Source organism: Monodon monoceros, unplaced genomic scaffold (genome assembly GCF_005190385.1).
Source record: "Monodon monoceros isolate NGI ecotype Baffin Bay Population unplaced genomic scaffold, NGI_Narwhal_1 Super_Scaffold_21, whole genome shotgun sequence".
Lineage (NCBI taxonomy): Eukaryota > Metazoa > Chordata > Mammalia > Artiodactyla > Monodontidae > Monodon > Monodon monoceros.
The window spans coordinates 112,230,417-112,252,102 of NW_021703778.1; the positions used below are offsets into that span (position 1 = coordinate 112,230,417).

General features: G+C 37.2%; 1 protein-coding gene across 2 annotated transcripts in view; it reads right to left on the reverse strand.

Moving 5' to 3' along the window:
• MBIP (MAP3K12 binding inhibitory protein 1) overlaps positions 1 to 21,686 on the reverse strand; it is a 35,296-nt gene that overhangs the window by 2,290 nt on the left and 11,320 nt on the right. For both annotated transcript variants that reach the window (XM_029239538.1, XM_029239537.1), the window contains exons 7-8: positions 20,322 to 20,419; positions 14,386 to 14,424 (exon numbers count right to left, since the gene is read on the reverse strand). In XM_029239538.1, coding sequence (XP_029095371.1) covers positions 14,386 to 14,424; positions 20,322 to 20,419 — 137 coding nt within the window. The remainder of the gene's footprint in view (positions 1 to 14,385; positions 14,425 to 20,321; positions 20,420 to 21,686) is intronic.

Here is a 21,686-nt window from a genome sequence, read left to right on the forward strand (position 1 = left end):
AGACCACAGTAGATAACTTTCTGCCTCTATGAATTTAGAAGAAACAGTTAAGTAAAATATATAAAACAAATACTAACAGACATAAAAGGAGAAGTTGACTATAATGCTAGGAGACTTTAACAGCCCACTGACATCAAAGGACAGCTCATCCAGACCGGAAATCAGTAAGGCAACAGAGGTACTAAATGACACAATATACCAGTTGGACTTAATTGATTTCTACAGGATGCTACATCCAAAAAACCCAGAATACACATTCTTTTCAAGCATGCATGGAATGTTCTCTAGGCTAGACCATAAGGTCACAAAACAAGCCACAACAAATTTAAGAGGACAGAAATTATTTCAAGTATCTTTTTTTTACTGAAAATGGTATGAAACGAGAAATCAACCACAGAGACAAAAACAGGAAAAGGAGAATAAAAAACATGCACTAAAAAACCAGTGGATGAATGATGAAATCAAAGAAATCAAAAAATACCAAGACAAACAGAAATGAAAAAAACACAACTTTACAAGATCTATGGGATGCAACAAAAGCAGTTCTAAGAGGGAAGTTCATAGGGATATAGGCCTTCCTCAAGAAAGAAAAATCCTAAACAACCTAACGTACCAGCTAAAATAATTAGGAAAAGAACAAACAAAACCCAAAGTCAACAGAAGGCAGGAAATAATCAAGATGAGAGGAAATAAATAAAAGAGGTCAAACAAAAATACAAAATATCAATAAAACCAAGAGGTGGTTTTTTTAAAAGACGAACAAAATCAACAAACCTCAAGCCAGGTTCCCCAAGAAAAAGAGGACCCAAACAAAATACGAAATGAAGAGATACAACAACTGATACCAAATACTACGAACAGTTATATGCCAACAAATTGGACAAACTAGAAGAAACGGACAAGGTTCTAGAAACACAGCCTGCCAAAACTGAGTCAAGAGGAAACAGATAATTTGAACAGACCAATCACTAAAAGTGAAATAGAATCTCTAATTAAAAAAAAAAACTCCCTGCAAACAGAAGTCCAGGACCAAATGGATTCACCAGGGAATTCTACCAAACACAGAAAGAAGAACTCATACCTATCCTTCTCAAAGAGGAGGGAACTCTCCCAAATTCATTCTATGAGGCCATCATCACCCTGATACCAAAGCCAGAAAAAGACACTATAAAATAAGAAAATTACTGGCCAATATTTCTAACAAATATAGGATGCAAAAGCCTCAACAAAATATTAGCAAACCGAATCCAACAATACCTTCAAAGGGTCATGCACCATGATCAAGTGGGATTCATACCACAGTCACAAGGATGGTTCAACATATGCAAATCAATGTGATACACCACATTAACAAAAGGAAAGACAACACATGATCATCTCAATAGACGCAGAGAAAGCATTTGAAAAAATTCAACATCTATTCATGATAAAAACTCACAAAGTGAAAACATCTCACCATAATAAAGGGCATTTATGACAAACCCACAGCCAACAGAATATTCAAGGGTGAAAAGCTCAAAGCCTTCCAGCTAAATTCAGGAACGAGCCACTGATGCCTACTCTTACCACTTCCATTCAACATACTATTAGAAGTCCTACCACAGCAATCAGACAAGAAAAAGAAATAAAAGGTATCCAGATTGGAAGTGAAGAATTAGAACTGTCACTATTTGCAGATGACATGGTACTCTACGTAGAGAACCCTGAAGTCTCCACACAAAAACTATTAGAACTGATAATGAATTCAGTAAGGTAGCAGGATATGAGATTAATATAAAGAAATCTACTGCATGTCTTTACACTAATAATGAAATATCAGAAAAGAATTTTAAAAGGCCCATATAAAACCATGTCGAAAACAAAAAACCAAAACAAAAAAAACCTAGGAATAACTTAACCAAGGAGGTGAAAGACCTATATGCTGATAAAATGGCCATACTTCCCAAGCAATCTACAGATTTAATGCAATCTCCATCAAAATACCTATGACACTTTTCACAGACCTAACACATAAACCTAAAAGTTACATGGAAACACAAAAGATCCAGAATTGCCAAAGCTCTCCTGAAGGAAAAGAACAAAGCTGGAGGTATAATACTTCCAGACTTCAAACTATACTCAAAAGCTACAATAACCAACACAGCTCTGTATTGGCAAAAAAACAGACAAATAGATCAATGGAAAAGAACAGAGAACTCAGAAATAAACCAATGCACCTATGGTCAACTGATCTACAGACCAGGGAGGTAAGAATACACAATGGAAAAAAGACAGGTTTTTTTTGGTGGGGAAAATGACAGACTCCAGGAAGGCTAAAGCCAAGGACTACTTCCCAGTACTTCTGCTGCCAGTGTCCGTGTCCCTGTGGTGAGCAACAACTGCCCCCCACCCATGCAGGAGACCCTCCAAAACTAGCAGCCGTGAGGCTGACAGGGTCTTGGTGCTCTGAGCAGGTGTCAGACCTGTGCCTCTAAGGTGGGAGAGCCGAGTTCAAGACATTGGTCCATCAGAGGCACCCTGGTCGCACATAATATAAATCAGCGAGAGCTCTCCCAGAGATCTCCATCTCAACACTAAGACCCAGCTCCACTCAACGACCAGCAAGCTCCAGTGCTGGACAACCCATGCCAAACAACTAGCAAGACAGGAAAACACCACCACCCATTAGCAGAGAGGCTGCCTAAAATCATAATAAGTTCACAGACACCCCAAAACACATCACCAGATGTACTTCTGCCCACCAGAAAGACAAGATCCAGCCTCATCCAACAGAAAACAGGCACCAGGCCCCTCCACCAGGAAGCTTACACAACCCACTGAACCAAACTTAGCGAATGGGGGCAGAGACCAAAAACAACGGAAACTACAAACCTGCAGCCTGTGAAAAGGACACCCCCAAACACAGTAAACTGAGCAAAATGAGAAGACAGAGAAACACAGAGCAGATGAAGAAGCAAGGTAAAACCCACCAGACCAAACAAACGAAGAGGAAATCTACCTGAAAAAGAATTCAGCATAATGATAGCAAAGATGATTCAAAATCTTGGAAATAGAATGGAGAAAATACAAGAAACGTTTAACAAGGAACTAGAAGAACTAAAGAGCAAACAATGATGAACAGCAGAATAAATGAAATTTAAAATTCTCTAGAAGGAATCAATAGCAGGTTAACTGAGGCAAAACAGATAAGTGACCTGGAAGATAAAAGAGTGGAAATAACTAGTGCAGAGCAGAATAAAGAAAAAAGAATGAAAAGAATTGAGGACAGTCTCAGAGACCTCTGGGACAACATTAAACACACCAACACTCGAATTATAGGGGTCCCAGAAGAAAAAGAGAAAAAGAAAGACACTGAGAAGATATTTGAAGAGATTATAGTTGAAAACTTCCCTAATATGGGAAGGGAAATAGCCAGTCAAGTCCAGGAAGCGCAGAGAGTCTCATACAGGATAAATCCAAGGAGAAAGACGCCAAGACACATATTAATCAAACTATCAAAAATTAACTACAAAGGAAAAATATTAAAAGCAGCAATGAAAAAAACAACAAATAACATACAAGGGAATCCCCATAAGGTTAACAACTGATCTTTCAGGAGAAACTCTGCAAGCCAAAGGCTGTGGCAGGACATATTTAAAGCTATGAAAGGGAAAAACCTACAACCAAGATTACTCTACCCAGCAAGGATCTCATTCAGACTTGAAGGGGAAATCGAAGGCTTTACAGACAAGCAAAAGTTAAGAGAATTCAGCACCACCAACCCATCTCTACAACAAATGCTAAAGGAACTCCTCTAGGCAGGAAACACAAGAGAAGGAAAAGACCTACAATACTAAACTCAAAGCAATTAAGAAAATGGTCATAGGAACATACGTATCGATAATAACCTTAAATGTAAATGGATTAAATACTCCAACCGAAAGACATACACTGGGTAAATGGATACAAGAACAAGACCCATACATATGCTGTCTACAAGAGACCCACTTCAGACCTAGGGACACATACAGACTGAAAGTGAGGGGATGGAAAAAGATATTCCATGCAAATGGAAAACAAACAGAGCTGGAGCAGCAATTCTCATATTAGACAAAATAGACTTTAAAATAAAGACTATTACAAGAGACAAAGAAGGACACTACATAATGATCAAGGGATCGATCCAAGAAGAAGATATAACAATTGTACATATTTATGCACCCAACATAGGAGCACCTCAATACATAAGACAAATGCTAACAGCCAAAAAGGGGAAATCGATGGTAACAAAATAATAGTAGGGGACTTTAACACCCAATTTTTACCAATGGACAGATCATCCAAAATGAAAATAAATAAGGAAACACAAGCGTTAAATGATACATTAAACAAGATGGACTTAATTGATATTTCTAGGACATTCCACCCAAAAACAACAGAATACACTTTCTTCTCAAGTGCTCATAGAACATTCTCCAGGATAGATCATATCTTGGGTCACAAATCAAGCCTTGGTAAATTTAAGAAAATTGAAATCATATCAACTATCGTTTCTGACCACCACAGTATAAAACTAGGTATCAATTACAGGAAAAAATCTGTAAAAAATACAAACACATGGAGGCTAAACAATACACTACTAAATAACCAAGAAATCACTGAAGAAATCAAAGACAAAATCAAAAAACACCCAGAAACAAATGACAATGAAAACGCGACAACCCAAAACCTATGGGATGCAGCAAAAGCAGTTCTAAGAGGGAAGTTTATAGCAATACAATCCTACCTCAAGAAACAAGAAACAACTCAAATAAACAACCTAACCTTACACCTAAAGCAACTAGAGAAAGAAGAACAAAAAACCCCCAAATTAGCAGAAGGAAAGAAATCATTGAGATCAGAGCACAAATAAATGAAAAAGAAATGAAGGAAATGATAGCAAAGATCAATAAAACTAAAAGCTGGTTCTTTGAGAAGATAAACAAAATAGATAAACCATTAGCCAGGCTCATCAAGAAAAAAAGGGAGAAGACTCAAATCAATAGAATTAGAAATGAAAAAGGAGAAGTAACAACTGACACTGCAGAAATACAAAAGATCATCAGAGATTACTACAAGCAACTATATGCCAATAAAATGGACAACCTGGAAGAAATGGACAAATTCTTAGAAGTTCACAACCTGCCAAGACTGAATCAGGAAGAAATAGAATATATGAACAGACCAATCACAAGCACTGAAATTGAAACTGTGATTAAAAATCTTCCAACAAACAAAAGCCCAGGACCAGATGGCTTCACAGGTAAATTCTATCAAACATTTAGAGAAGAGCAAACACCTATCCTTCTCAAACTCTTCCAAAATATAGCAGAGGGAGGAACACTCCCAAATTCATTCTAGGAGGCCACCATCACCTTGATACCAAAACCAGATAAGAATGTCACAAAGAAAGAAAACTACAGGCCAATATCACTGATGAACATAGATGCAAAAATCCTCAACAAAATACTAGCAAACAGAATCCAACAGCACATTAAAAGGATCAGACACCATGATCAAGTGGGGTTTATTCCAGGAATGCAAGGATTCTTCAATGTACGCAAATCAATCAATGTGATAAACCATATTAACAAATTGAAGGATAAAAACCATATGATCATCTCAATAGATGCAGAGAAAGCTTTTGACAAAATTCAACACCCATTTATGAGAAAAACCCTGCAGAAAGTAGGCATAGAGGGAACTTTCCTCAACATAATAAAGGCCATATATGACAAACCCACAGCCAACATCATCCTCAATGGTGAAAAACTGAAAACATTTCCACTAAGATCACGAACAAGACAAGGTTGCCCACTCTCACCACTCTTATTCAATATAGTTTTGGAAGTTTTAGCCACAGCAATCAGAGAAGAAAAGGAAATAAAAGGAATCCAAATCAGAAAAGAAGTAAAGCTGTCACTGTTTGCAGATGACATGATACTATACATAGAGAATCCTAAAGATGCTACCAGAAAACTACTAGAGCTAATCAATGAATTTGGTAAAGTTGCAGGATACAATATTAATGCACAGAAATCTCTTGCATTCCTATACACTAATGATGAAAAATCTGAAAGTGAAATCAAGGAAACACTCCCATTTACCACTGCAACAAAAAGAATAAAATATCTAGGAATAAACCTACCTAAGGAGACAAAAGACCTGTATGCAGAAAATTATAAGACACTGATGAAAGAAATTAAAGATGATACAAATAGATGGAGAGATATACCATGTTCTTGGATGGGAAGAATCAACATTGTGAAAATGACTCTACTACCCAAAGCAATCTACAGATTCAATGCAATCCCTATCAAACTACCACTGGCATTTTTCACAGAACTAGAACAAAAAATTTCACAATTTGTATGGAAACACAAAAGACCCCGAATAGCCATAGCAATCTTGAGAACGAAAAATGAAGCTGGAGGAATCAGGCTCCCTGACTTCAGACTATACTACAAAGCTACAGTAATCAAGACAGTATGGTACTGGCACAAAAACAGAAAGATAGATCAATGGAACAGGATAGAAAGCCCAGAGATAAACCCCCGCACATATGGTCACCTTATCTTTGATAAAGGAGGCAGGAATGTACAGTGGAGAAAGGACAGCCTCTTCAATAAGTGGTGCTGGGAAAACTGGACAGGTACATGTAAAAGTATGAGATTAGATCACTCCCTAACACCATACACAAAAATAAGCTCAAAATGGATTAAAGACCTAAATCTAAGGTCAGACACTATAAAACTCTTAGAGGAAAACATAGGCAGAACACTCTATGACATAAATCACAGCAAGATCCTTTTTGACCCACCTCCTAGAGAAATGGAAATAAAAACAAAAATAAACAAATGGCACCTAATGAAACTTAAAGCTTTTGCACAGGAAAGGAAACCATAAACAAGAGGAAAAGACAACTCTCAGAATGGGAGAAAATATTTGCAAATGAAGCAACTGACAAAGGATTAATCTCCAAAATTTACAAGCAGCTCATGCAGCTCAATATCAAAAGAACAAACAACGCAATCCAAAAATGGGCAGAAGACCTAAACAGACATTTCTCCAAAGAAGATATACAGATAGCCAACAAACACATGAAAGAATGCTCAACATCATTAATCATTAGGGAAATGCAAATGAAAACAACAATGAGGTATCACCTCACACCAGTCAGAATGGCCATCATCAAAAAATCTACAAACAATAAATGCTGAAGAGGGTGTGGAGAAAAGGGAACACTCTTGCACTGTTGGTGGGAAGGTAAACTGATACAGGTACTATGGAGAACAGTATGGAGGTTCCTTAGAAAACTAAAAATAGAAACCCAGCAATCCCCCTACTGGGCATACACCCTGGAAAACCATAATTCAAAAGAGGTCATGTACCACAATGTTTATGGGAGCTCTATTTACAATAGCCAGGACATGGAAGCAACCTAAGTGTTCATCGACAGATGAATGGATAAAGAAGATGTGGCACATATATACAATGGAATATTACTCAGCCATAAAAAGAAATGAAATTGAGTTATTTGTAGTGAGGTGGATGGACCTAGTCTGTCATACCAAGTGAAGTAAGTCAGACAAAAACAAATACCGTTATGCTAACTCATATATATGAAATCTAAAGGAAAAAAAAATCATGATGAAGATCCTAGGGGCAGGACAGGAATAAAGATGCAGATGTAGAGAATGAACTAGAGGACACAGGGTGGGGAAGGTTAAGCTGATACGAAGTTAGAGAGTGGCATGGACTTATATACACTACCAAATGTAAAACAGATAGCTAGTGGGAAGCAGTCACATAGCATAGGGAGATCAGCTCAGTGCTTTGTGACCAGAGAGGTGGGATAGGGAGGGTGGGAGGGAGAAGCAAGTGGGAGGAGATATGGGAATATATGTATGTGTATAGCTGATTCACTTTGTTATAAAGCAGAAACTAACACACCATTGTAAAGCACTTATACTCCAATAAAGATGTTAAAATAAAAGAAAAAGAAAAAAGACAGTCTCTTCAGCATGTGGTGTGGGAAAGCTGCACAGCTATATGTATATCAAGTCACTCCCCCACACTATATAGAAAAGTAAACCGAAAATAGTTTAAAGACGTAAATATACGACATGACACCAATAAAACTCCTGGAAGAAAAACATAGGCAAAACATTTTTCAGCCATAAATCACAGCAATTTCTTAGATCAGTCTCTCAAAGCAAAAGAAGTAATATTAAAAATAAACAAGACCTAATCAAACTTAAAAGCTTTTGCATAGCAAAGGAAATCATCAACAAATTATAAGACAACCAACATATACTGCAGAGAGAAGACCAGCCCAGAGCATTTGGCTTTGAAGCCCAGCAGGTATGGCTTTTGGGAATCCCACAGGGTTGGGGAAATAAAGACTTCACTCTTAAAGGGCACACACAAAATTTCACACACTCTAGGATCCAGAGCAGAATCAGTGATTTGACAGGAGCCTGGGTCAGACCAACCTTCTGATCTTGCAGAGTCATCCAGAGAGACAGAAATTAGTTGCAGCTCACCCTGGTTACACAGCCACTGGCTGGTGGGCCAGCCATTTTTAGAAGCCTGTTCCAACATGTGGACAACACTGGTGCTAGCAAGTGGCATTGTGGAATCCTGCCTCTAGATTGTTAGCCGCAGGACCCAGCCCCATTCTAGCTCAGCAGCCTGTAGGCACCAGTGCTGGGATGCCTCAGGCCAAAGCAACTAAATGGGCCGGGACACAGCCCCACTCACCAGCAGACAGGCTGCCTTAAGACCTCCTCAGCCCATGGCTACCTCTGGACACAGCCCTGGCAACCAGAGGATCCAGGACCCAGCTCCACCCACAAGTGGGCAGGCACCAGTCCCAGAATCCCCTGGGCCCCGGCCCTGCCCTGGAAGCCCGCTTTAACCTCTGAACCAGTCTCACCCACCAAGGGACAGACACCAACCACAAGAAAACGACAGCTCCACAGCCTGCACACCCGGACTGCCTACCAGTAGGCCACACTTTAAACTGGGACCAGCTTGGCCCTGCCCAGTAGCAGGCCAACACAAGCTTCAGGATGTCCTGGATGCCACACTCAACTGTGTCAGGAACCGGCCCCACCCACCAGCGATGCAACACTAGCTCTGGGTCGCCTTGGCCATAGAATTAAGACTCCAGGACCTGGCTCTGCCTGCCAGTAGGCCAGCACTAGCTGCAGCACCTGGATTCACCCACCATGTGCAGGCAACAGCCCCGGAGTGTCCTGGAACTTGACTCCAGCCACCAGTGGGGCAAAATTAGCTCCAGGGCTACCTGGGGTTCTGCAGTCAGCCACCGTGTGACCCAGTCCCACCAACCTGTGGTTGGCAGCCTCCACACAAGGCAGGGCCTGGCAGCCAACCAGACTAGGGGCCAACCAAGCCTACTAGACCACCCACATAGCCAGCCGCAACAGAAGGACCTATGCAGCCCTCATAGGGGGAACCCCTAGAGCTTATAGCTCAGGTAACAAAAGGCCAATTCTCCATTGTTGGGAAACATAACCAACCACCAGATACATAAAAGTAAAAACAGCAACTCAGGCAAAATGAGACAACAAAGGAACATGTTCCAGACAAAAGAACAAGATAAAACATGAGAAGAAGAACTAAGTGAAGTGGAGACAGCCTGAGAAAGAGTTCAGGTAGTGATCGTAAATATGACCAAAGAGCTCAGGAGAAGAATGGATGCACGGAGAGAGAAGTTAGAAGTTATTAACAAAGAGTTAGAAAATATAAAGAACAACGAAACAGAGGTGAAGAATACAATATCTGAAATGAAAAATACACTAGAAGGAATCAACAGTAGACTAAATGAAAGAGAGGAATGGATCAGTGAGCTGGAATACAGAGTAGTGGAAATCACTGATGCTGAACAAACAAAAGAAAAATGAATGAAAAGAAATGAGGACAGCTCAGGAGACCTCTGGGACAACACTGAGCACACTAATGTTTGCATTATAGGGGTCCTAGAAGAAAAGAGAGAAAAGGGCTGAGAACATATTTGAAGACATAATAGCTGAAAACTTCCCTAATCTGGGAAAGGAAACAGACATCCAAGTCTAGGAAGCACAGAGAATGCCACTCAGGATTAACCCAAAGAGGAACACACCAAAACACACTGTAATTAAAATGGCAAAAATTAAAGTTAAAAGTAGCAAGGAAAAAGCAACAAGTTACATACAAGGGAATTCCCTTACGGCTTTCAAGTGATTTTTCAGCAGAAAGTCTGCAGATCAGAAAGGAGTTGCATGATATATTTAAAGAGATAAAAGGGAAAAACCTACAACCAAGAATACTCTATGCAGCAATGCTCTTGTTCAGATTTGATGGAGAGATCAAAAGCTTTACAGACAAGCAAAAGCTAAGAGTTCAGCAGCACCAAATAAGCTTTACAAGAAATGTTAAAGGAGTGTCTAGAAGCAAAAACAAAAGGCCACAAATAGAAATGTGAAAATTACAAAAGGAAAAGGCTCATCAATAAAGGGGAACATACAGTAAAGGTAGTAAATCATCCATGCACAAAGATAGTAAGAAGGTTAAAAGACAAAAGTAGTAAAATCATCTAACATCCACAAAAAACAATTAAGGGATACACAAAAAAATCAGATGTAACAATATGACATCAAAAACAGTAATCATGAGGGAAAGAGAGGACAAAGGCAGGGTTGTTAAAATGCATTTGAAATAAGAGATCAACAACTTAAAACAATCATGTATATATATGTATGGCGTATATATATATATATATATATATATATATATATAGTCTGCTATATAAAAACCTCATGGTAACCACAAACCAAAAATCTAATAGATATATACACAGAGAAGAAAGACAAATCCAAATATAACACTAAAGACAGTCATCAAGTCACAAGAAAAAAAAAGCAAACAAAAATTACCTACAAAAAACAACCCCAAAACAATTAACAAAATGTCAACAAGTACATATCAATAATTACTTTAAATATAAATGGACTAAATGCTACAATCAAATGACAATGGCTAAATGGATAAAAAGCAAGACCTCTATATATGCTGCCTACAAGAGACTCACTTCATATCTGAAGACTCACACAGACTGAAACTGAAAGGATGGGAAAAGGTAGTCCATGCACATGGAAATCAAAAGAAAGCTGGAGTAGCAATATTTATATCATACAAAATAGACTTTAAAATAAAGACTGTTCCAAGAGACAAAGAAGGACATTACATAATGATCAAGGAATCGATCCAAGAAAATGATGTAACAATTGTAAATACATATGCACCCCAACATAGGAGCACCTAAATACATAAAGCAAATATTAACAGACATAAAGGGAGAAATTGACAGTAACACGATAATAGTAGGGGACTTTAACACCCCACTTATATCAACGGACAGATCACCCAGACAGAAAATCAATAAGGAATCACTGGCCTTAAATGACACATTGGACCAGAAGAACTTATTCATATACAGAGAACATTCCTTCTGAAAGCAGCAGAACACACATTCTTTTTAAGTGCACATGAACAGTCTCCAGGATAGATCACAGCTAAGCTACAAAACAAGCCTTGGTAAATTTAAGAAAATTGAAATCATATCAAGTATCTTTTCCAACCACAACACTATGAGACGAGAAATCAACAACCAAACAAACAAACAAAAAAATCACCTGCAAAAGACACAAACACATGGAGGCTACTAAAAAAACAATATGCTACTAAATAACCAATGGATCACTGAAGAAATCAAAGAGGAAATAAAAAAAAATACCTGCCGACAAATGATAACAAAAATACAACATTCCAAAATCTGTGGAATGCAGCAAAATCAGTTCTAAGAGGGAAATCTATAGCAATAGAAGGTTATCTCAGGAAACAACAAAAACCTCAAATAAACAACCTAAACCTTACATCTATAGCAACTAGAAAAAGAACAAACAAAACTCAAAGTTAGTAGAAGGAAATAAATCATAAAGATCAGAGCAGAAATAAATAAAACAGAAACAAACCAAAAAAATCAACAAAATAGGTAAACCTTTAGCTAGACTCATCAAGAGAAAAGAGGGCCCAATCAATAAAATCAGAAATGGAAAAGGAGAAGTTACAGCCAACACCACAGAAATACAAAGAATCGTAAGAGACTACTATGAAAAACTATATGCCAAAATGGACAAATTCCTAGAAATGTACAATTTCCCAATACTGAACCCAGAAGAAATAGAAAATACCAATATCAACAGACCAATTACCAATAATGAAATTGAATCAGTAATTTTAAAAATCCCCAACAACAAAAATCCAGGACAAGATGGCCTCAGAGGTGAATTTTACTAAACATTTAGAGAATTAACACCTATCCTTCTTAAACTACTCCAAATAACTGCAGAGCTTCCGAACTCATTCTACAAGGCCATCATCACCCTGATACCAAAACCAGACAAAGATACTACAAAAAAAGAAAATTACAGGCTAATATCACTGATGAACACAGATACAAAAACCCTGAACAAAATACTGGCAAACCAAATTCAACAATATATTAAAAGGATCATATACCATGATCAAGTGGGATTTATCCTAGAGATGCAAGGATTTGTCAATATCTGCAAATCAATCAATGTGATACACATTAACAAACTGAATAAAAACCATATGAACATCTCAATAGATGCAGAAAAACCTTCTGACAAAATTCAACATCTATTTATGATAAAAACTCTCCAGAAAGTGGGCATAAAGGGAACATACCTCAACATAATGAAGGTCATATATGACAAGCCTGCAACTAACATCATACTCAATGGTGAAAAGCTGAAAGCATTTCCTCTAAGATAAAAGGATGTCCACTCTCACCACTTTTATTCAACATAGTATTGTAACTCCTAGTCACAGCAAAAAAAAAAAAAAAAAAAGAAAGAAAAGGAATCCAAAGTGGAAAGGAAGAAGTAAAATTGTCACTGTTTGCAGATGACGTGACACTATACACAGAAAATCCTATGGATGCCACCAGAAAACTACTAGAGCTAATCAATGAATTTGGTAAAGCTGCAGGATACAAAACTAATATATATAAATCTGTTGAATTCTACATATTAACAATGAATTATTAGAAAGAAATTAAGGAAACAATTCCATCAAAAAGAAGAAAATACCTAGGAATAAACCTACCTGAGGTAAAAGACTTGTACTGAAGAAAACTATAAGACACTGATGAAAGGAACTGAAAACAACACAGATGGAAAGACATACCGTGTTCATGGATTGAAAGAATTAATATTGTTAAAAAGATCATATTACAAGGCAATCTACAGATTCAATGCAATCCCTATCAAAATACCAATGACATTTTTCACAGAACTAAAACGAATAATCTTAAAATTTGTATGAAACCACAAAAGACTGAACAGCCAAACAACAGAGCTGGAGAAATCAGGCTCTATGACTTCAGACTGTACTACAAAGCTACAGTAATCAAAACAGTATAGTACTGGCGCAAAAAACAGACACGTAGATCAGTGGAACAGAATAGAAAGCCCAGAAATAAACCCACACACCTATGGTCAATTAATCTACAACAAAGGAGGCAAGATTATACAATGGAGAAAAGACAGCCTCTTTGATAAGCAGTGCTGGGAAAATTGGACAGATACATGTAAAAGAATGAAATTAGGACATTCTCTAACACCATATACAAAAATAAACTCCAAATGTATTAAAGACCTAAATGTAAGACTGGAAACCATACAACCTTTAGAGGAAAACATAGGTGGAACATTCTGATATAAATCATAGCAATAATTTTTTGGATCTGTCTCCTAAAACAAAGGAAATAAAAGCAAAAATAAATAAGGCTCTATTAAACTTAAAAAGCTTTTGCACAGGAAAGGAAACCATCAACTAAATGAAAAGACCTACTGAATGGGAGAAAATATTTGCAAATGATATGACTGATAAGGGATTAATATTCAAAATATATAAACAGCTCTCACAACTCAACAGCAAAAAACAAACATCCCAATCAAAAACTGGGGCAGAAGGGAAGGGATGAGATTTAAATTACTTGAGCATTTATTATTTTTCAGCATTTTGTAACTGATATTTTCTTCTACAATTAACATCTGGATAGATTTTAATACTTATTTGGCCCATCTGAGTCATTCCACACGCTTAAAATAAAATTATTTCTCTAATTCAACACATTAATTTATGTTGCTCTTTTTTTTTTCAGTCCTTAAATCCACAAACAAGTCCACAACCACAGTAGAAACTTTTATTAATAAGAAAGGTATAAAACCAATCAAACTATTTCAGAAACAAAATAAAAATGTAGTAACTTACTTGAGGTGGTTGAACTTTTCTTCTTTTTCCAGAAAAGTTCTAGATTAAAAGTAAAAAAATAATAAGTAATCAATGCTTAGAAAATCTAAACAATTTTCCTTTATAGAATAGTGAACAAAATAAGGAGAACCCTGGCAGAAATAAAGCCCACAAACTCACCTAGCACTATCTGTAACTAATATCTGCCTTTTTCTACTTTGGAAGTTACCCTCCAGAGATGGTATTAAAAGTATATAATAGTAACATCACAGCAACATGCTTGTCCCTGACTACACACACTTTCCCATTAATTCCCAGCTTCTAATGAGGCTGAGTGATTGTGGAAAGAGGTGCTCTGTGGATTTCCTACTAAGTTTCCTTTCTTTAACATTTCTATCCCAGGATATTGAACAAGTGAAGCAGCAAGAGACAGAGGGAAACAGAATTTAGAATACCAGGCAAAGGGGTGAAAACACACACATACACACACACCCTTGATTGACTATAAGGGACACTGTGGTTGTCTAAGTGAGCAGCTGTCTACTGTTCCTCTATGTGACTCAGAGGAATACTGATTCCACCCCACTGGTCTTGTCAGTGACCAAAATGGGCATGGGCCCAATTCTGGCCAATAATTAAGGAGAGTCAGCTGGGGATTAGGGGGAGAACTTCTGGAAGAAACTTCCTCACTTCTAAGAGAAAGCCCTCAAAGGAGGCAGTTCTTCTGGACACTGCTGTTATCTGGTTAGGACACCAGAAAGCACTGTAGCTATCTTGCCATCTGCCTGGGGAAAGAGCCAACACCAAGCAGAGCTGAGAGGGGAAAGAGCTCAGTTCTTTGACAATCATGATTTAGCCCAGTAAATCAATTTACCCAGAAGACTGCATTCTGCTGAACTTCACATTTTATAAGATTATTTCCATACTGTTAGAACCAGTTTGAGTATGAACTTCTATTACTTGAAGCTGATAACATTCTCACCAACACACTGCTGTGTTTTTTAAACCCTGACCTAATGAATTATTTCTAGACTTTGTTCTTAGTTTCACAGAACCACAAGCTCTTGAATGGCAAATTAGTATATTAGTACCTCTGACAAAGAAACTGTCAACATAGGTGGCAAAATTTTCTCTTGAACGTTTGTGACCACTGAGATTTACAAGAGAAAGTAAAAATCCTGATTTTCCTTTGTGTCAAAAGCTGTTTTCAAAGAATACTGAGGTATGCCTCTTATCAGTAGTTTATAATAAGTGGGAAATCAGTTAAGTGTTGGAATTATTAAATATGGGGAAGAAAGTGCCTATATAAACATGCTCCTTCCTGTGCCAAACTGAGCTGGATACCTGTGGTGGGGCCTATGGGCAGGTAAGGGCTTAATGTTTAATTTGGTCACTACTCAGTCGCCTACCTTCCCACAAGGTGGTTTTTTACACCCTGATGAAAATATACTTCCCCTTGTTTTCCTAACAGCTTAATCTGTAAAATATGGACAGTTTCCATGTCATTGAGCAATCAGATTATTAATATATCATGAAACCAAAGTGAAAAGTATCAGAACAAGGACATCAGTGGTTCAATGACTTAAAACCAGTACAATGCGGCCTTTGGGGGCTTATTTTAGGTCTGATCAGAATATTTCAACAGGCTGAACACTTAGAAACATATCTGTTGTGGATACACTGGACCAGCTTTAACATTTATTCTGTTTGGGTACAAGGAAATCTCAATGTAAAAGGCAGAAATTTTAACAAGTCTTGGTACCTGAGAGAAAATATTTGAGAGCACAGCTGGACAGAGATAATTAAAAATTGTCTCTACTCTCCCACTATTTTAAGTTAGCAGGTAATTTATAGCTACATTTATAATGCCTGTGTCCCAAAGAGAAGGTGATTAAACACATACATGAGGTTCAGAAAACCCATGCTCTAAGAAAACTCAGTGGTAAGGAGGCCTTTTTCATGACCAACCCCCTTCCTTACTTCTAATCAGTTTTAAAGGGTAACCAATTGCAAAGGGTTACAGATGGAGTGCCTTAAATGTTTCTTCCCTTCTAGTCCCACTGCCCTGATTCAGACCTTCATTTCTCCCTGGTATGGACAATGACATGTTTCCTAAACTACTTTCTTTGACTCCGAACTCTCTCCAACTCACAACTTCACAATGTCACCAGACAGAAACCCATTCTAGGTTTCTTTCGCAAAGACTTAAATGTGCCCCAATGACACTGGAATTACAAACAGGTTAATGTGACCTTCAAGGCCCTCCAAAATGTGTTTGCAATTTAATTTTCCAGCCAGACCCACTTGTTCACCTCATGCTACAGGCCCACCATGACCTTCACGTGTAAACGGCCTGCATGCATGAAGTTGACGTGGCCTTCAGGGCTCCTTCTTCCCACGCTTCCCTTTAGAACCGGGACTTAACCATTACAGACTAGAGTTAAGATTCCACCTAGTCAGTGCTTTCGAACAAAGTTAACATACTTTAAAAGTCCAATAATTAACTATCAGCCAGGTCCTATCCATTCATTCGCACATTTATTCCATGCCTACTACACTCTGTGTTCAAAGATGAACAAGACACAGTTCCTGCCCTTCAGAGGCTGAAAACATAGTGTGAAAAATAGATGTGTAAACATATAAGTCATAAGTGCTATAAAATGAACAAAGTGCTGTGGAAATATACCTGTGAAGAACATTACACTTACTGTTTTCAAGGGTCATAATTTAAAATCAGTAAGTAATTCTCTGGAAATACTCATAAAATTGTATCTTTTAAATGGTCTGTTAAGCAATGCCCTTAAAATTTTTAAAACATTACCACATTCAAATTTTTCCACGTTGAATGTGATGGGTAAAGATCTTAAAACATGCAACAAATACTAACTTTGTTGTAATTCGTGCTTTACATACATTAACTTTTTTTTGAATTTTATGTCTGTTTCATAAATGAAAAGAACTTTACATAATCTAGGTTTTTTTAGGAACCAAGTACAATTTATATCTTTTCTCTGTTAATGTTTCTTTTCATATGCTGTGCTTCAAGGTTACCCAAGATAATCTCTATCCAACTGTGTTTAGAATTCATCTACATGTGAACCTGGATTAGACACATTTCAGTTAAAAACTTTTCATAAATTCAATTTCTAACAAAAGTTCAATCCTTAGGAAATTTAATAGGCTCAATCTTCCCTTACTTTCTAACTTTAGAAGCTACATATCTAGTCTTTTCCGTAGACTTCTGAGGAATAGATACGTAAAACTATGCAATTGCCATGCGTGTACTCTCAGCAAGAGGAAGGTAAGAGCGGTGAATAATGTGCTATGTCGTCTGCAGGGTGTGTGTTCATCTCCTCTCACGCGCAAGGACAATCCTAGAGCTGGCTCCATTCTGAGCGAGAAGCGCAGCTCCTAGAGATGGCACATTCATCTGTTATGGAAGGGTGGGTATGAAATCTTTGCCTTTGGGTCTGTACCATACATATTCATAGGCCTTAAGGACAGAGTCAATCTGAATGTTTAAACCATTGTCAGTGTTTTGTGCTTGTTGCTCAGTATTAATTTGTGTATGTCATTTCCGATACTAATCCAGAAGTGATCCTTCTAATCAAATATAGATTGTTTAATATATTTGGAACTATTCTTTTAAAGCACTAGTTTTGTTACAGATATGACAACCCAACACATCCATGCCAATCCTGTTTACATTTATCACACTTCCTGCCCCTGAAGTTAGTTTCAGACCTTAGGCCTCTGAAAGTCTCAGTGTTCTTACCAATTCTATGTTCTCACCTCTACACTGTCTCTCCCAACTATCTCAAGTGTAAGTCCTACATTTTGAAAATCTTACCCGATATTTCTATCTGCATAGCCTGCTATGACTCTAAGTTCACATTTCACCCAAAAATCTCTCTCTCCAGATTTTATTTCTACCAATGATGGTATCATTTTTCCAACCAGAAACTGGACTCATTCTTGCTCCATGTCTCTTTCCATATTCAATCAATTATCAATATTTGCCAACCTTTCTTTCCTACTGTCTATGGCACTAATCCTTTCTATTCTCACTCTCATGTCCTTGTTTCAGGATCTCAGTTCACATCTAAACTAGTATAATACTGTCTCCTTATTTTCAGTCTCTCCCTTTTCATATATTTCCCAGAACAGTAATAGATAAATCTTCTAGATATCACTTGCACAAGTCCCTTCCCTGCTCAAATGATTTCAATAGCATTTAAACTTTAAACTTCTGGGGACAGCATTTAAGGTCCTCTACAATCTACTTCTACCTCTTTAATCAAACATTCTAAACATTCTATCCTGTGTAAAATGGATCCCCCAAAATAAGATTATGATTTAAAGGGCTTGTTCTTTTGTTAACTAAATTTAGTAATAGGTGTATGTTAAGCTTTTAAAATCAGAATCAGAGAGAAAAGATAAATGATGGGGCAAGATCTCACTTGAGGCATCTAATACTACGATACTCTCTTATAAGATCAGTCCTACTGTTAACAAGAATTATATTAACAAGGTATGAAATTGAACGAGAAAAAATAACCTGCCTAGGGATTTCTTAATGAAGGCAGCTTGAATGGGAAAAACTTATGGTATTTTGTTGTAGGAAAAGGCATACAACCTCTATGAAGTTTTCTAGGAAGATACTATGAATAATTCTAAAAGCGGAAAGACCTTTTTAATTATGTAAAACAACCAACAAGTCTTCTAAAATTAAAGATATATTGTAATTGTATGACTTATCCATGTTTATACAGCTACTTCATAGATGGTTTCTGAAATTAAATAAATGCTAATATTTACTGAGGTTTTAACGTGCTAGACAGCAGGCTAGGTGCTTGACTGGTATTATTTCATTTAATCCTTGCTTCAGCCCTCAGTACTTTAATAGACATCATTTTATATTTGAGGGAAGTAAATCACTAAACGTCTCTAAATTATTGAGCTTTAAGATTCACTACTCACTTTGGTTATTCAACTTGCCTTCTTCATCTGGAAATATTCCTACCTTTGTACCTTACTCTAATACCAATATGAAACTGGAAAGATTGCTGTTATTCCTAAAATAATTCTAAGCACACTTTCACCAGTGACTTATAATGATCCATGCTAACTGAGCTATCTTACATAATATTTCAGAAACAGGAGTTTCAGTAAATTTTATTAAAAATTTAGTAAATTTTGTTCACTTTTACTTTAGTTCTTTCTAATATGGCACTGCTTTAAAACAAACAAACACTAAGCCCCAGAAAAGGCAGTTGTTATGTACAATCACCCCAGAAGACTGAGGAAATTAACACAAGGAGCTCAGAATGGCTTGTCTGAAACATGCTGATATGACAAAGAAGATGCTTATCAGCACAAACTGTTTTCTACTGTCCTTGGTAAAAGGGATAAGAATGAATGAATAAATAAATGCTAGAATTGAGAAATTAAACAAATATAGACTAGTCTTTCAGAAAGTCTAGTGGTTAGGGTAAAGAAAAAGGTAGGGTGGCAGATTGAGGTGTGTGTTTGTTTCGTATGGGGGAGAAATGTAAACGTGTATGAGCTGAGGGAAGGAGTCTGTGGAGAGTGAGAGATTAGAGAGACAGAAGGGACAACAGAGAATAAGGTTCCAGAGGGAGTCTTTGTTTTACAAGATAGCAAGTTCAGAGTGACAGGGCTCACCACTATTCAGGCTGATTTATTATGCCACAAAAATGGCTTAAGTTTGAGAATTTGGGTAATGTACCATAAAAGTAACCCTTTAAAAAAAATGAGTCTATAATACAATATTCAAAATCACAATCTTTAAAGAACGAGGTAATTCTTTACTCAGAACGACGTTCATTCATCATTGAACTATTAAAACAGTGTTTTGCACACAGCAGATCAATGAGTGAATTATGTGATAATGAATCCTAAAATAACATTTATTTCTTACAGACACTTATACTTACTACAGATTGAAAATATTCAGGAGAAATGCCTTCCAATTCAAGGATTCTGTCCTCAAGTTTTTTAATTCTCTGATAAATGTCTCTTGGCACCGGACCACCTAAATACATTTAAAAAAATTCTGAGATACTATGGATAATTCTTTCTTCTTACAATTTTTATTCTTAAAATACCATTCAAAGACACTTATGCAAAAGAATGGGAATTATTTAAACTTAAGAAAATAAGTTAACAAGAGTAAGACAGAATGAAATCTTTAGCAAACATTTTCATAATATACTCTATGGGATATATTATTATACTACACTTCTCCCCAAGCCCCATTTATGCTTCCTATGTTGCTAGGCATTTTGTTTTATGTTAAATTCATTTTACAAGACATTGAATAGTTCCTGTATAGAACAACTTGTATCTCTGACAGACTCTGACAGTTGTTTAGGAGGAGGAAAATGCATAGTGACAACTGACAATTCAATTCAGTGGTTGTAATATGTCATATCATTTTCTTCAATTTATACTTCTCCTTACATGCCATATTTTCTCCTTTAACCCAGAAGACCATTTAAAAGGAGCTTTACCATAATTTTTTTTAACATCTTTATTGGAGTATAACTGCTTTAAAATGTTGTGTTAGTTCCTGCTGTATAACAAAATGAATCAGCTATACGTATACATATATCCCCATATCTCCTCCCTCTTGCGTCTCCCTCCCACCCTCCCTAGCCCACCCCTCCAGGTGGACACAAAGTACCGAGCTGATCTCCCTGTGCTCTGTGGCTGCTTCCCACTAGCTATCTATTTCACATTTGGTAGTGTATATAAGTCCATGCCACTCTCTCACTTCGTCCCAGCTTACCCTTCCCCCTCCCCGTGTCCTCAAGTCCATTCTCTATGTCTGCGTCTTTATTCCTGTCCTGCCCCTAGATTCATCAGAACCGTTTTTTTTTTTAGATTCCGTATATATGTGTTAGCATACGGTATTTGTATTTCTCTTTCTGACTTACTTCACTCTGTATGACAGACTCTAGGTCCATCTACCTCACTACAAATAACTCAATTTCATTTCTTTTTATGGCTAATATTCCATTGTATATATGTGCCACATTTTCTTTATCCATTCATCTGTCGATGAACACTTAGGTTGCTTCCATGTCCTGGCTATTGTAAATAGTGCTGCCATGAACATTGTGGTACATGTCTCTTTTTGAATTATGGTTTTCTCAGGGTTTATGCCCAGTAGTGGGATTGCTGGGTCATATGGTAGAAAGGATGCTCAACATCACTAATCTTTAGAGAAATGCAAATTAAAACTGCAATGAGGTATCACCTCACACCGGTCAGAATGGCCATCACCAAAAAATCTACAA